Raw genomic sequence first — 12,173 nt, 5'->3', positions numbered from 1 at the left:
GGTGCTGAACCCCAGGTGAGCCCCACAGCCCATCCCAGGTGGTGCTGAGCCCCAGCTGAGCCCCACAGCCCATCCCAGGTGGTGCTGAGCCCCAGCTGAGCCCCACAGCCCATCCCAGGTGGTGCTGAGCCCCAGCTGAGCCCCACAGCCCATCCCAGGTGGTGCTGAGCCCCAGCTGAGCCCCACAGCTCATCCCTGCTGGTGCTGAGCCCCACAGCTCATCCCAGCTCCGTGGTGCTGAGCCCCACAGCTCATCCCAGCTGGTGAGGTGGTGCTGAGTCCCAGCTGAGCCCCACAGCTCAGTCCTGCTGGGGAGGTGGTGCTGAGTCCCAGCTGAGCCCCACAGCTCATCCCAGCTGGTGAGGTGGTGCTGAACCCCAGGTGAGCCCCACAGCTCATCCCAGATCCATGGTGCTGAGCCCCAGGTGAGCCCCACAGCCCATCCCAGGTGGTGCTGAGCCCCAGCTGAGCCCCACAGCTCATCCCAGCTGGTGCTGTGGGGCTGGTGCTGGTGCTGTGGGGTGCTGAGCCCCAGCTGAGCCTCACAGCTCATCCCTGCTGGTGCTGTGGGATGCTGAGCCCCAGGTGAGCCCCACAGCTCATCCCTGCTGGTGCTGNAGCCCCACAGCTCATCCCTGCTGGTGCTGAGCCCCACAGCTCATCCCTGCTGGTGCTGTGGGGTGCTGAGCCCCACAGCTCATCTCAGGTGGTGCTGTGGGGTGCCGAGCCCCACAGCTCATCTCAGGTAGTGCTGTGGGGTGCTGAGCCCCAGCTGAGCCCCACAGCTCATCCCAGCTGGTGCTGAGCCCCACAGCTCATCCCAGCTGGTGCTGAGCCCCACAGCTCATCCCTGCTGGTGCTGTGGGGTGCTGAGCCCCAGCTGAGCCCCACAGCTCAGCCCCGTTGGTGCTGTGGGGTGCTGAGCCCCACAGCCCATCCCAGCTGGTGCTGAGCCCCACAGCTCATCCCTGCTGGTGCTGAGCCCCACAGCTCATCCCAGCTCCATGGTGCTGAGCCCCACAGCCCATCCCAGCTCCCCGAGCCGAGTCCTCCCCCACCACCTCCCGCCGCCGCCTCGGCACAAACCACAAACCGCCAGAAACGGCCCAAAATCCCTCAGGAAGGGGGTTGGTTCTCCCTGCCCTTGACGCCCAGGGCTTCGGGGAAGGCTCTGCTGATCTGTGGAGCTCTGAGCAGCTCCAGAGGTGTCCTGCAGGGACCTCCTGGGGGTCTAGACCTTGGGAAGGGCAGAGGAAGGAGGGAGGAAGTGGCTCTGCTGCAGGTGTTGAGCTGCGACATCGACACCTCCAGCCACGTCTGGGACATCTGGGACACCTCCATCCACACCTGGGACACCTGGAACACCTCCAGAGCCACAAGAGCAGAGCCAGCGATGCTCCAGGAGACCCTCCTGCCTTCCTAACCTGCTGAATGCTCCAGGAGACCCTCCTGCCTTCCTAACCTGCTGACGGCCTTTATCTCACTAACGGTGCTTAAATCCCTCGAAAAATCTGGGAATTGGCATAAAACACATCGGCCCCTGGGGTACAGAGACACCCCTGCAGCCACCACCGGGTCCAGAGCAGAGCCACTGATGCTCCAGGAGATCCTCCTGCCTCTGTAACCTCCTAACGACCCTTAGCCCAGTAATGGTGCTGAAATCCCTCTAGAAATTCGGGAATTGGCGTAAAACACGTTGTCCCAGGGCCACCACAGCACAGAGCCACTGGTGGAGATGACGCCGGGTCTGGTGCAGAGTCACTGATGCTCCAGGAGATCCTCCTGCCCTTATAACCTTCTAACAGCCTTTATCCCATTAATGGTGCTAAAATCCCTCCGTAAATTCGGGAATTAGGCTAATTCCCAGGACGTTAATCCAAGCAGGTGCCCCCGGGAGCTGCTCCCTCTCCCCCAGGACCAGCGGCTGAGGCTTCATCCCCGCAGACCCCGAGCAGCTCCCAGGGGTTGTCCCGGTGCCCCCAGGGATTTGATGAGCCCTGGGCACAGCTGGCCTCCAAAATCCCGGCTCCCAGCTCGGCATTCCCGCCTCCAAAGCCCTTTCCCTGCTCGCTCAGCTCCTCCCCACAGCCCCAGTTAAGCAAATATTGCCAATCCTGGCCCGGTTGCGACAGACCCGGCAAATCCCGTCGGGGTTGGAAGGAAAACAAGGAGGGTTTGGATTCGTGGGGAGTCTCCAAGAGCTTGGAGTGGAACTGAGACACTCCAGGCTGGGATTTCCACACAGAGGGTTCCGTGGGATCCCAGTGCTTGGGTCACACCCCAGGTCAGTGGGCTGGGGGGGTTTGGAGCTTTCCAAATTTGTCCTTTTTCTTGGAATTGTCCCCCCGAGACTCCCATGACGGAACACAGCTCCTGAGGGAACAGGGAGCACGGAATTCAGACCCAGGAGCGCGGCCTAAGGGGGGTTTGAGCTCCTGTGCTCAAACAGGTCCCTCCTCACCTCCTCTGGGTAGAACCAAAGCTCTGAATTAACCCCAAAACAGCCCCAACTCAAATCCTTTGACCTCTGGGCACAATTCCCGACCCGGTTCCTCCAGCAGCACTTCCAGGCCACTGGAGCCGGGAACAGCAGGAGCAGGAGACGTCCCCGACCCCGGGCCAGCGTCACACGCTGAGAAAACCTCGAGTGAGATCCTATTTCAAGACATGACCCACTTATTTTCCCCTAAAAGTTCCCGTTTGATGCGGGATCTGCGTCTGACCCAACCTCTGCTCCGACGGCTCTTACGGAACGCGGAGATCCTTCCCACCCGAGCCCTGCAGAGCAGCAGCACCATCGACACCAGCTCGTGCCAGGGAATTCTGGGCACCGGGAGACCTGAACCAGCGGGAACATCCAGCCCCTGGCAGCTGGAACGAAGCAGAGCCTCCAAAACCCTCTCGTTGGCATCGACCTCCCCAACCGCTCCTCTGCCAAGGGCCAATGTGCTAAAAATGAGGGGTTTGGGTTTGTTCAGGGTTTAATTCGCCCTCATTACGCTCAGGACTCGTTCCAGGGTGTCCCAGCACACGGGAGAGCCGGGATTAGCAGCTCCCTGACATTCCAATCGCGGCTGCAGGGATGGATCTGAGACGGGACCGGGCCGAGCAGAACCCAGCGAGGAGCTGCTCCAAGGGCTTCCAGAGTGGGGGGCGGCTTCTCCTCTTGCAAGGGCAAGTTTTGAGCCTTTGGGAGGACAGGTTTAAGTTCTGAGCCTTTGGGAGGACAGGTTTAAGTTTTGAGCCTTTGGGAGGACAGGTTTAAGTTTTGAGCCTTTGAGGGAACAGCCCATTGCAGGTTCTGGGGCGAGCTCGGGTTTAAGTTTTCAGTCTTTGGGAGGACAGGTTTAAGTTTTCAGTCTTTGGGAGGACAGGTTTAAGTTTTGAGCCTTTGGGAGGACAGGTTTAAGTTTTGAGCCTTTGGGAGAACAGGTTTAAGTTCTGAGCCTTTGGGAGAACAGGTTTAAGTTTTGAGCCTTTGAGGGAACAGCCCATTGCAGGTTCTGGGGCGAGCTCGGGTTTAAGTTTTTAGTTTTTGGGAGGACAGGTTTAAGTTTTCAGTCTTTGGGAGGACAGGTTTAAGTTTTGAGCCTTTGGAAGGACAGCAGGTCACAGGTTTTGGTGCAAGCTCAGGGTTTTGAGCCCTGGGAGCTGTTTGGGATGGGCTCTGCTCTGGACTGACCCTGTTTGAACGGTGCTGAGGGAGAGGGACCAGCCCAGACCCGAATCCATTCGGGAAGGACCCCTCAAGCTTCCCCCCACGGTACCAACACACCCTGGGGGTGAACACGGACCCCCAAGGCAGAGGTTGTGTCCTGTCTTGGCTGGACTGGACCCCAGACCACACCCTCCTCCCTTCCCCAAGGGGGTGAAGCTTCAGGGGTTTCCCGACGGAAACCTCGTTCCTGAACGCGACGCTTCCCAAAGCACAAAGCCCCAACAGCCACGGCGACGGATGAGACCCCTCAGGAGGTGGCGGCACTGTCGGGCTCCTCCACCTGCCACCGCCTCCACCACCCACCCCCAAACCACCTCAGACCCCAGAGGGCACAGAGAGACAACGACGCAGCGACCGACGCCAGCTCGCCCCAACCCAACCCAATCCAACCCAACCCAACCCAATCCAACCCAACCCAATCCAAGCCAACTCAACCAACCCAACCCAATCCAACCCAACCCAACTCAATTCAACCCAACCTAATCCAATCCAACCCAACTCAACCCAACTCAACCCCACCCAAACCAACCCAACTCAACCCAACTCAACCCAGCCCAACCCAACCCAACCCTTTCGGGGACCACTCACCGTCTCTGTAGGGCTGCAGGGGCTCCTCTCCCCAGGCCGGGGGGAAGGGGGACAGCGGGGCCATGGGGGTGACGCTCTTGCGGGGGGCGAAGGCGCCGAGCGCGTCCCTGTCCCGGCCCGGCGACGAGGGCTCGGCCCCCAGCGCCGCCTGCAGCAGCGGGTGCTCCGAGGAGTTGGCCAACAGCTCCTTGAGGATGTTGATGGGCGAGATGGTGAGCTCCCAGTTGGTGATGCCGAAGTCCCGCAGGTGGGCCCTGGCGTGGCTGGAGAGCCCCGCCCGCGTGTCGAAGCCGGCGCCGCAGAACTCGCAGCGCATCAGGCTGAAGGTGCTCGGGTCGAAGTTGGCGACTGCGAGGAAGGACAGAGAGTCAGGGGTGGCACTGAACCCCCGGGTCAGGCCTCTAAGAGGGGGGACAGAGGGCATTGGCCACCCCCCCGGCCACCAAACGCCCACGGCTCAGCCCAGCACCGCACCATACGTACCCGGTCCTGGGCGGGAGGAGAACACCCCCGAGAGCAACCCCAGAGAACAGAAACAGGCTGAATTGAATACATACTACCTTTTTTCTTCTTCTTTTGGAAGGAAAACTTTTGCTCAATGGCCTTCACTTCCTCGGCCGAGATGAAGTGCCGGACGTTGTAGCTCACGCCCACCCTGTTGAGGTGGCCCCGCACGTGGTTGGCCAGCCCGATGCCGTTGTGGAAGCGGTCGGGGCAGTAGGGACACTTCCTCTCCTCGTTCTTCAACATGCCGGCGTCGGAGTCCAGCAGGTCGTCGAGCTCCAGGGGACCCTCCAGGGGAGCGTCCAAGAGCAGCACGTCCAAGGGAAGGGGCTCCTCCATCACGAAATCCCGGGGCGGGAGCATCGCCTTCCTCTTGAACGCCTTCCCCCGCGGCCGCTTGGCCGCCTTGGGGTGCAGGTTCACCTCCTCCAGTAGGACCAGGGGGACCATCATCCTCAGCTGCTGCTGCTGCTCCTCCGACGCCACCGACGAGTCCGTGGCCCTCAGGGTGTCCCTGAACGTCCTCTTGAGGTCCAAGGCAGCCTGAGGGATGGTGACGGCTCTGGGGGCCCTGCTCTCGCCCAAATCCACCTCCGTGCCCACGGGGATCTCCTCCTCCGCGCTCCCGCCGTCGCCGCCCAACATCCACTTCTGCCGGAGCTCCTCCAGCCCCCCGGGGTGGCTCCGGAGGCCGTCGCCGTCTCCTTCAAGGTGCTGAGCCGCCGCTTTCTTCTTCAGCTGCTGCAGAGCGAACTGGGAATAAGCCCTGGCGGAGGGGAAGCCGGACAGCCCCAGGTTTTTGTGCGGGGCGGCGAACGGGGCCGCCTTCCTGGTGTGAAAGCCCGAGGCCTGGTAGTCCTTTTTGGTGGCCCCGTTGCTCTTGTCGAGCCGGGGCTGGGCCAGGGCGAACCCGTGGGGGGGGTCGTAGTGGGCCGCGCTTTCCCGGGGCGCGGGGGGGAAGAGCCGGTCGGCTTTGCCGAAATACTCGGCCTCCGGGAAGCGGCCGGGCCGGGCGGGGCTGTAGGCGTCCCTGCTGGTGCCCGGCTGGTTGGGATCGTCCTCGTATGCCTCGGCCTCCCAGGAGAGGTGGGAGTGGGCGTATCTCATGTGCTCCTTGAGGATGTGCTCGTTGGGGGCCGGGAAGCCGCAGAGCACGCAGGCGCTGAGCCCTTTGGCGCTGCCGTGGGGCGGCGCCGGCGCCGGCAGGGCCGGGTGCTCGTTGGCCCTGAAGTGTTTGTAGAGGCCGCGCGCGGGGCCGTCCCGGCTCTCCCCGCCGCCCGCGCTGCCGAAGAGCCCCGAAGAGCTCTTGGCCCCTTGGTCCTTCCTCTCCTTGACGTGCATCTTGGCGTGCTGCACGAAGATCTTGGAGGAGTTGGTGCCGAAGACGCACTTGGGGCACTGCAGCCGCGCCTCCCGGCCCTCGTCCGGGAACTCGTTCAGCTTCTGGATCTCCTCGATGATCTTCTCCCGCGACTCCTGGTGGAGCCGCCTGTGCTGCTCCAGCGACGCGGGGTCCCCGAAGGCCCACCCGCACTCGTTGCAGCACAGCTGGCGCTGCCCCCCCAGGGCGTCCCCGTCTTGGTCCCTGCCCGGCCCGCGGTTGTGCTGGAGCATGTGATCCATCAGGTGCTCCTTCTTCTTGAAGTAGATGCTGCACTCGATGCAGGTGTAGACCGAGGGATCCTCCTCCTGGCCCAGCTCCTCCTTGCCCTGCTCCTCCAGCAGGACGCTGCACACGTAGGGCCTCATCTCCACGTCGTAGGAGCTGCAGGGAGCGGGGTCCAGGGACATCAGCGGCACCCGCTCCACCGAGTCCTCGGCGTTCACCGTCCACGACTGTTTGCCCACGGCCAGCTCGGCGCCGAGCTGGAGACTCGGCTTCTGCAGCATCCACTCGGCCGTCGAGAGCGGGGCCACCTCGGCCACGTCCGAGTCCACCACCAGCCCCTTCCTGTGGGACGAGGAGCCCTCCAGGGCTTTGGATTTGCCCAGGACGGGGTTGAGCGTTTTCCTGAACACCGGCGGGGGCAGCGGAGGAGGCACTTCGCGCACGGCCTGGCCCCGGAAGGGCAGGTTGGCTGCTACATCTGTCGGCTTGGTTACGTCTTTGTAGGGAGGGCTCGGGCTCCTGTTGGGCCTGGGAATCCAGTCGACCCTCTGGACTCCCCTCCTGCCTTTCTCCAGGTGCTCCCTGCCGAGCCCTTCGAGTTGCTTTGGTTCGGTTCTGAGATATTTCTCCTCGGCGGCGCGAGGACCCGGCGTCGTCTCCGCCGCCCTCCCGCCCTCCGGCCCCTCCGAGTCGCTCTCCAGCTGCTCGGGATCCGCCCCCCGGGGCTCCCCGGCAAACGCCGCCTCCTTGGAGTCCTTGGGGCCGGAGAGTCTCTCTAAAGTGCTTTCCTGCCTCCCGTCGCCGTCCCAGGACAGGCCGCCGGACACCGTCATGTTCCGCAGCTCCAGAGCGCTCCGGGCGTCCGTCCTGTACAGGCCCTGCTGGAACTCCAAACGCTCCTCGTTGGCGGGGCTGGAAGGAAGTTTGGAGAGTTAACCGGGGGACAGGGGGGGTCACACCGACGTTCCCGGCGCCCCGGGAGCAGAGGGAGCCTCGTGGTGTCCCGGCGTGACGCGGGGTTTGTGGTGACTCCCGAAGATTAAAGAGCTGGGATGGAAACGGGGCCACCCCTTCCCACCCTGCCATGGCTGGAAGAGTTCCTGCCTCTTACTCCAGGCCTGCTCCAAGATGTTCTCCTGGCTCTCCCTGCTGGGTGTGATGGGAGCACCGGGTTCCCATCACCACGTCATCACCACCTTGGGCCAGAGGCGTCTTTTCCCTGTACTCCACCCCCTCCTTCCCAACTTCCCTTTCCCCTCCCAGCTCCTCGGGATGCCGGGACCCCTTTCACCCAGCTCTGGGTGACTCGTGTCACCATCAGGCCAAGGAGCTCTTCCAAGTGCGTGAAAATAAACATGGAGCACACCAGAGGCCTCCCGGACCAAAGGGTGGTTTGTCTCCATGACTGAACGGCCATTCCCGGGTGATCCCTCTCCACAGGAGTGGGAAGTCTTCCTTCCCTGTACAGAGAACCCAAGGGATCGAGGTGGTTGCTCCTCATCCACTTCCAATCCCTTCCCGGAGCTGGGAACACCCCCTGGAGCAGCAGGAGAAGGTGAGAATCCCTGGAGTGAGCCCTGCAGTGGGACTGGGGGGCCTGATGCCACCGGGATGGGGGGATCCACCCCCACGGCACCGGAACGTGCTGGGGGTGGGAGGGGCTGAGCACACCCACGGGCAGGCCCAGCCTGGTGCTCTTGGAAGTCCTAAATTCGGGCGGGAGGCTTTTTCAGGGAAGAAGGAACCTTGGAAAGGTCCAACTGAGGCACTGGATGTTCTCCAAGATGCCAAGAGGACCAACAGCTATGAGACGGGATCTCAGGAGCCTCCAGCCCTTCTGTCGGAACCATGGGAGGCTCGTGGGGAAGTAGAGCCTTGGATGGCCCCAAATCCCCAAATCCAGGTTCCTCAACTGGGCTCCAGGAGATCCAGGAGCCCCGACCTGCAGCTTCCCAGGGGTTGGGGGATGACAACAACTCCGGGGCCGGGCAGAGTCGGGGCAAACCCGTCAAGGAGACTCCTCCACATCCCAATCCCTGTCCCGGCTTCTGGGCTGGAACCGGATCATCTTTGAGGCCCTTCCCAACCCAAACCACCCCACAACTCCGTGGCTCTGCTCCGTGCCCAGGTTCTCCTCCCACACGGCTCCCACGGCACGAGAGCGGGACGGGAACCTCCTCCCGGCTCCTGCCCCCGGACAAACCATCCGTGGGGAAGGAACCCGCGGGATCCCGGAGCCGGACACCCGGAGGAGCCCGGAGAGCCGAGGCCTCGTGCGAGGAGCTGCCCCAGGGCCAGCAAAACACCTTCTCCCGGGTCAGGTTGTGCTGCCAGGAGAACAAAGCGCCTTTGTCGGGGACGGCAGGAACGCCGGCTCCCTACGGATCTCACACCGGCTCCCTACGGATCTCACACCGGCTCCCTACGGATCTCACACCGGCTCCCTACAGATCTCACACCAGCTCCGTACAGATCTCACACCGGCTCCGTACAGATCTCACACCGGCTCCCTACGGATCTCACACCGGCTCCGTACAGATCTCACACCGGCTCCCTACGGATCTCACACCGGCTCTGTACGGATCTCACACCGGCTCCCTACGGATCTCACACCGGCTCCCTACGGATCTCACACCGGCTCCGTACGGATCTCACGCCGCCTCCCTCCCTCCTTCTCTTTGAACCCGTTTATTTCCAGCTTATTCCCGGAAAAAGCCGAGTTTAGGGGCAAACCGACCCTCCCGCCCCACGGTGGGACCTGCCAGCTCCAAACCCGTCCCTGTTTTCCCTCGGGATAAGGGAGGGCGGCCGGGGGGCGGAGGGGCCGCTGTCCGTGGGGTGTTATCGGGGAAATGTGATTCCCACTCGTCCTGCAAACCTCGGGAACGTCATCAAAAACAACTCGGGAAGGGAAGCGCCGGCCCGGGAAGGATCAGGGAACAGAAGGACTAAAATAAGCCCATTAAAACGCGCCGGGAATCGGCTCAGCCGGAGCGATCCCGGGCCCGGCACGATCCCGGTGCCACGGGGAGGGACAAGGATCCTGTCCCTGCACGGGACTCGGGCAGGAATCCCAAATCCTGCCCTTTCCAGGGTGCTCGGAGCCAGCGGGACACCCCTGGGCAGCTTTGGGACACCCCAAATGGAGCGTCCAGCTCCCAGGATTTCTGTTCCTGCCGGCAGGGACGGCCCCGGGAGCGCCGGGGGAACCGGGATGGCTTTGAGGGGAACTGGGATGGCTCCGTGGGGAACTGGGGTGGCTCTGAGGGGAACCGGGATGGCTCCGTGGGGAACTGGGGTGGCTCTGAGGGGAACTGGGGTGGCTCCGTGGGGAACTGGGGTGGCTCCATGGGGAACTGGGGTGGCTCTGAGGGGAACTGGGATGGCTCCGTGGGGAACTGGGGTGGCTCCATGGGGAACTGGGGTGGCTCTGAGGGGAACTGGGATGGCTCTGAGGGGAACTGGGATGGCTCCGTGGGGAACTGGGATGGCTCTGAGGGGAACCGGGATGGCTCTGAGGGGAACTGGGATGGCTCCATGGGGAACTGGGATGGCTCCATGGGGAACTGGGGTGGCTCTGAGGGGAACTGGGATGGCTCCATGGGGAACCGGGATGGCTCTGACGGAAACTGGGATGGCTCTGAGGGAAACCGTGATGGCCCCAAGGAGAACTGGGATGGCTCCAAAGGGAGCCAGATGGCTTCAAGGGGAACTGGGATGGATTCAAGGGGAACTGGGATGGCTCTGAGGGGAACTGGGATGGTTCCAGCAGGAACCGAGATGGCTCTGAGGGAAACTGGGATGGCTCCATGGGGAACTGGGGTGGCTCCATGGGGAACTGGGATGGCTCCATGGGGAACTGGGATGGCTCCAAAGGGAGCCAGGATGGCTTCAGGGGGAACTGGGATGGATTCAAGGGGAACTGGGATAGCTCTAAGGGGAACTGGGATGGCTCCAAGAGGAACCAGGACGGCCCCAGAGAGAGCTGGGATGTCTCTGAGGGGAATGGTGACGGCGAGAGGGAAGCCAGGATGGCTTCAAGGGGAACTGGGATGGCTCTGAGGGGAACTGGGATGGCTCTGAGGGGAACTGGGATGGCTCTGAGGGGAACTGGAATGCTCTGAAGGGAACTGGGACGGCTCCAAGGAGTGATTTGGGACAGGCAGAAGCAGGATGGTTCCTTGGGAAGCGGGACAAATGAGAGGAATTGGAGCAGCCACCACCGCTCGGAACGAGGGCCCGGTGCTGCGGCTCCGGAGGGACCCGCCGACGTCCTCGGAGGTGGGACAACCCCCCGGGCACAGCCGGGGAGATATTTCGGGATGCCGTGTAACTGGAGCACAGTCAGCGAGGGGCAGACGAGCTCCCGGACACTCCCCGTGCTGCCACATCCCCGGGGAACTCACCCGAGCTCCGTCCTGTGAGCCACGGCCGGGACGGCTCCGGAGAGGGCGGGATCGGGCTCATCTGGAAGAGAGGAAAGCACCGAGGTCAGCACGGCCCAGGTGGGGCTTTTCCGGCAGAAACCGGGATAAAGGGATTTTGGGGGGGGTTCCAAAGGCTCTCCCGGCACATCCACCCCCTCTGCTCCCGCGGCCGGGCCGGATTACGGGCGGATTTCCGAGCCACACTTAAGAGGGTTTAATCCCGGGAGCAGCTCTGGACGCGGAGCCGCTCCCGCAATAAGCAGTTTAACGGGAAGATGCGCCCGCCGCTGGATCAGCTCCCGGGGGAGAGCTGGCCCTGCTCCACGGAGAGCTCCGGAACAGAACCCGGCTCCCGTGGGCCTGATCCATGGAGAGGGATCCAGAGCCATGGAGAGGGATCCAGAGCCATGGAGAGGGATCCAGAGCCATGGAGAGGGATCCAGAGCCATGGAGAGGGATCCAGAGCCATGGAGACGGATCCAGAGCCATGGAGAGGGATCCAGAGTCATGGAGAGGGATCCAGAGCCATGGCTGAGCTCCCATGGTCCCTGATCCATGAAGAGGGATCCAGAGCCATGGAGAGGGATCCAGAGCCATGGAGAGGGATCCAGAGCCATGGAGACGGATCCAGAGTCATGGAGAGGGATCCAGAGCCATGGCTGAGCTCCCGGGGGAGAGCTGGCCCTGCTCCATGGAGAGCTCTGGCACGGAGCTGGGCTCCTGTGGGCCTGATCCATGGAGAGGGATCCAGAGCCATGGAGAGGGATCCAGAGCCATGGCTCAGCTCCATGGAGAGGAATCCAGAGCCATGGCTGAGCTCCGTGGAGAGGGATCTAGCCCTCCCAAATCCCAGAGATCCAGCGCTCCCACAAAGCCTCGGTGTGATCCCAGAGATCCAGCACTCCCACAAAGCCCTGGTGTGATCCCAGAGATCCAAAGCCAACCTCCCAAATCCCAGAGATCCAGCACTCCCACAAAACCCCGGGGCGATCCCAGAGATCCAGTGCAATCCCAGAGATCCAGCACTCCCACAAAGCCCTGGGGCGATCCCAGAGATCCAAACCCAGCCTCCCAAATCCCAGAGATCCAGCGCTCCCACAAAGCCTTGGTGTGATCCCAGAGATCCAGTGCAATCCCAGAGATCCAGCACTCCCACAAAGCCCCGGGGCGATCCCAGAGATCCAACACTCCCACAAAGCCCCGGTGTGATCCCAGAGATTCAGTGCAATCCCAGAGATCCAACACTCCCACAAAGCCCCGGGGCGATCCCAGAGATCCAACACTCCCACAAAGCCCCGGTGTGATCCCAGAGATCCAGCGCTCCCCC

At 62.9% G+C, this 12,173-nt stretch overlaps 1 protein-coding gene across 1 annotated transcript; it reads right to left on the bottom strand.

The window, feature by feature from the left end:
* Positions 1-4,306: 4,306 nt before the first annotated feature.
* On the bottom strand, positions 4,307-10,930 carry LOC108510224 (protein Wiz-like; the record flags this gene model as incomplete). Its single annotated transcript, XM_017839900.1, has 3 exons — positions 4,307-4,654; positions 4,867-7,331; positions 10,826-10,930. Coding segments are annotated over 3 exons (2,918 nt in total), but the record flags the coding sequence as incomplete, so codon positions are not given.
* Between the last annotated feature and the right edge of the window lie 1,243 nt (positions 10,931-12,173).

The sequence above is a fragment of the Lepidothrix coronata genome, unplaced genomic scaffold, assembly GCF_001604755.1.
Source record: "Lepidothrix coronata isolate B3197 unplaced genomic scaffold, Lepidothrix_coronata-1.0 Scaffold556, whole genome shotgun sequence".
NCBI classification, from domain to species: Eukaryota; Metazoa; Chordata; class Aves; order Passeriformes; family Pipridae; genus Lepidothrix; species Lepidothrix coronata.
The sequence above is the reverse complement of the archived record's forward strand: the minus strand, read 5'-3'. Positions and strand labels throughout refer to the sequence as shown.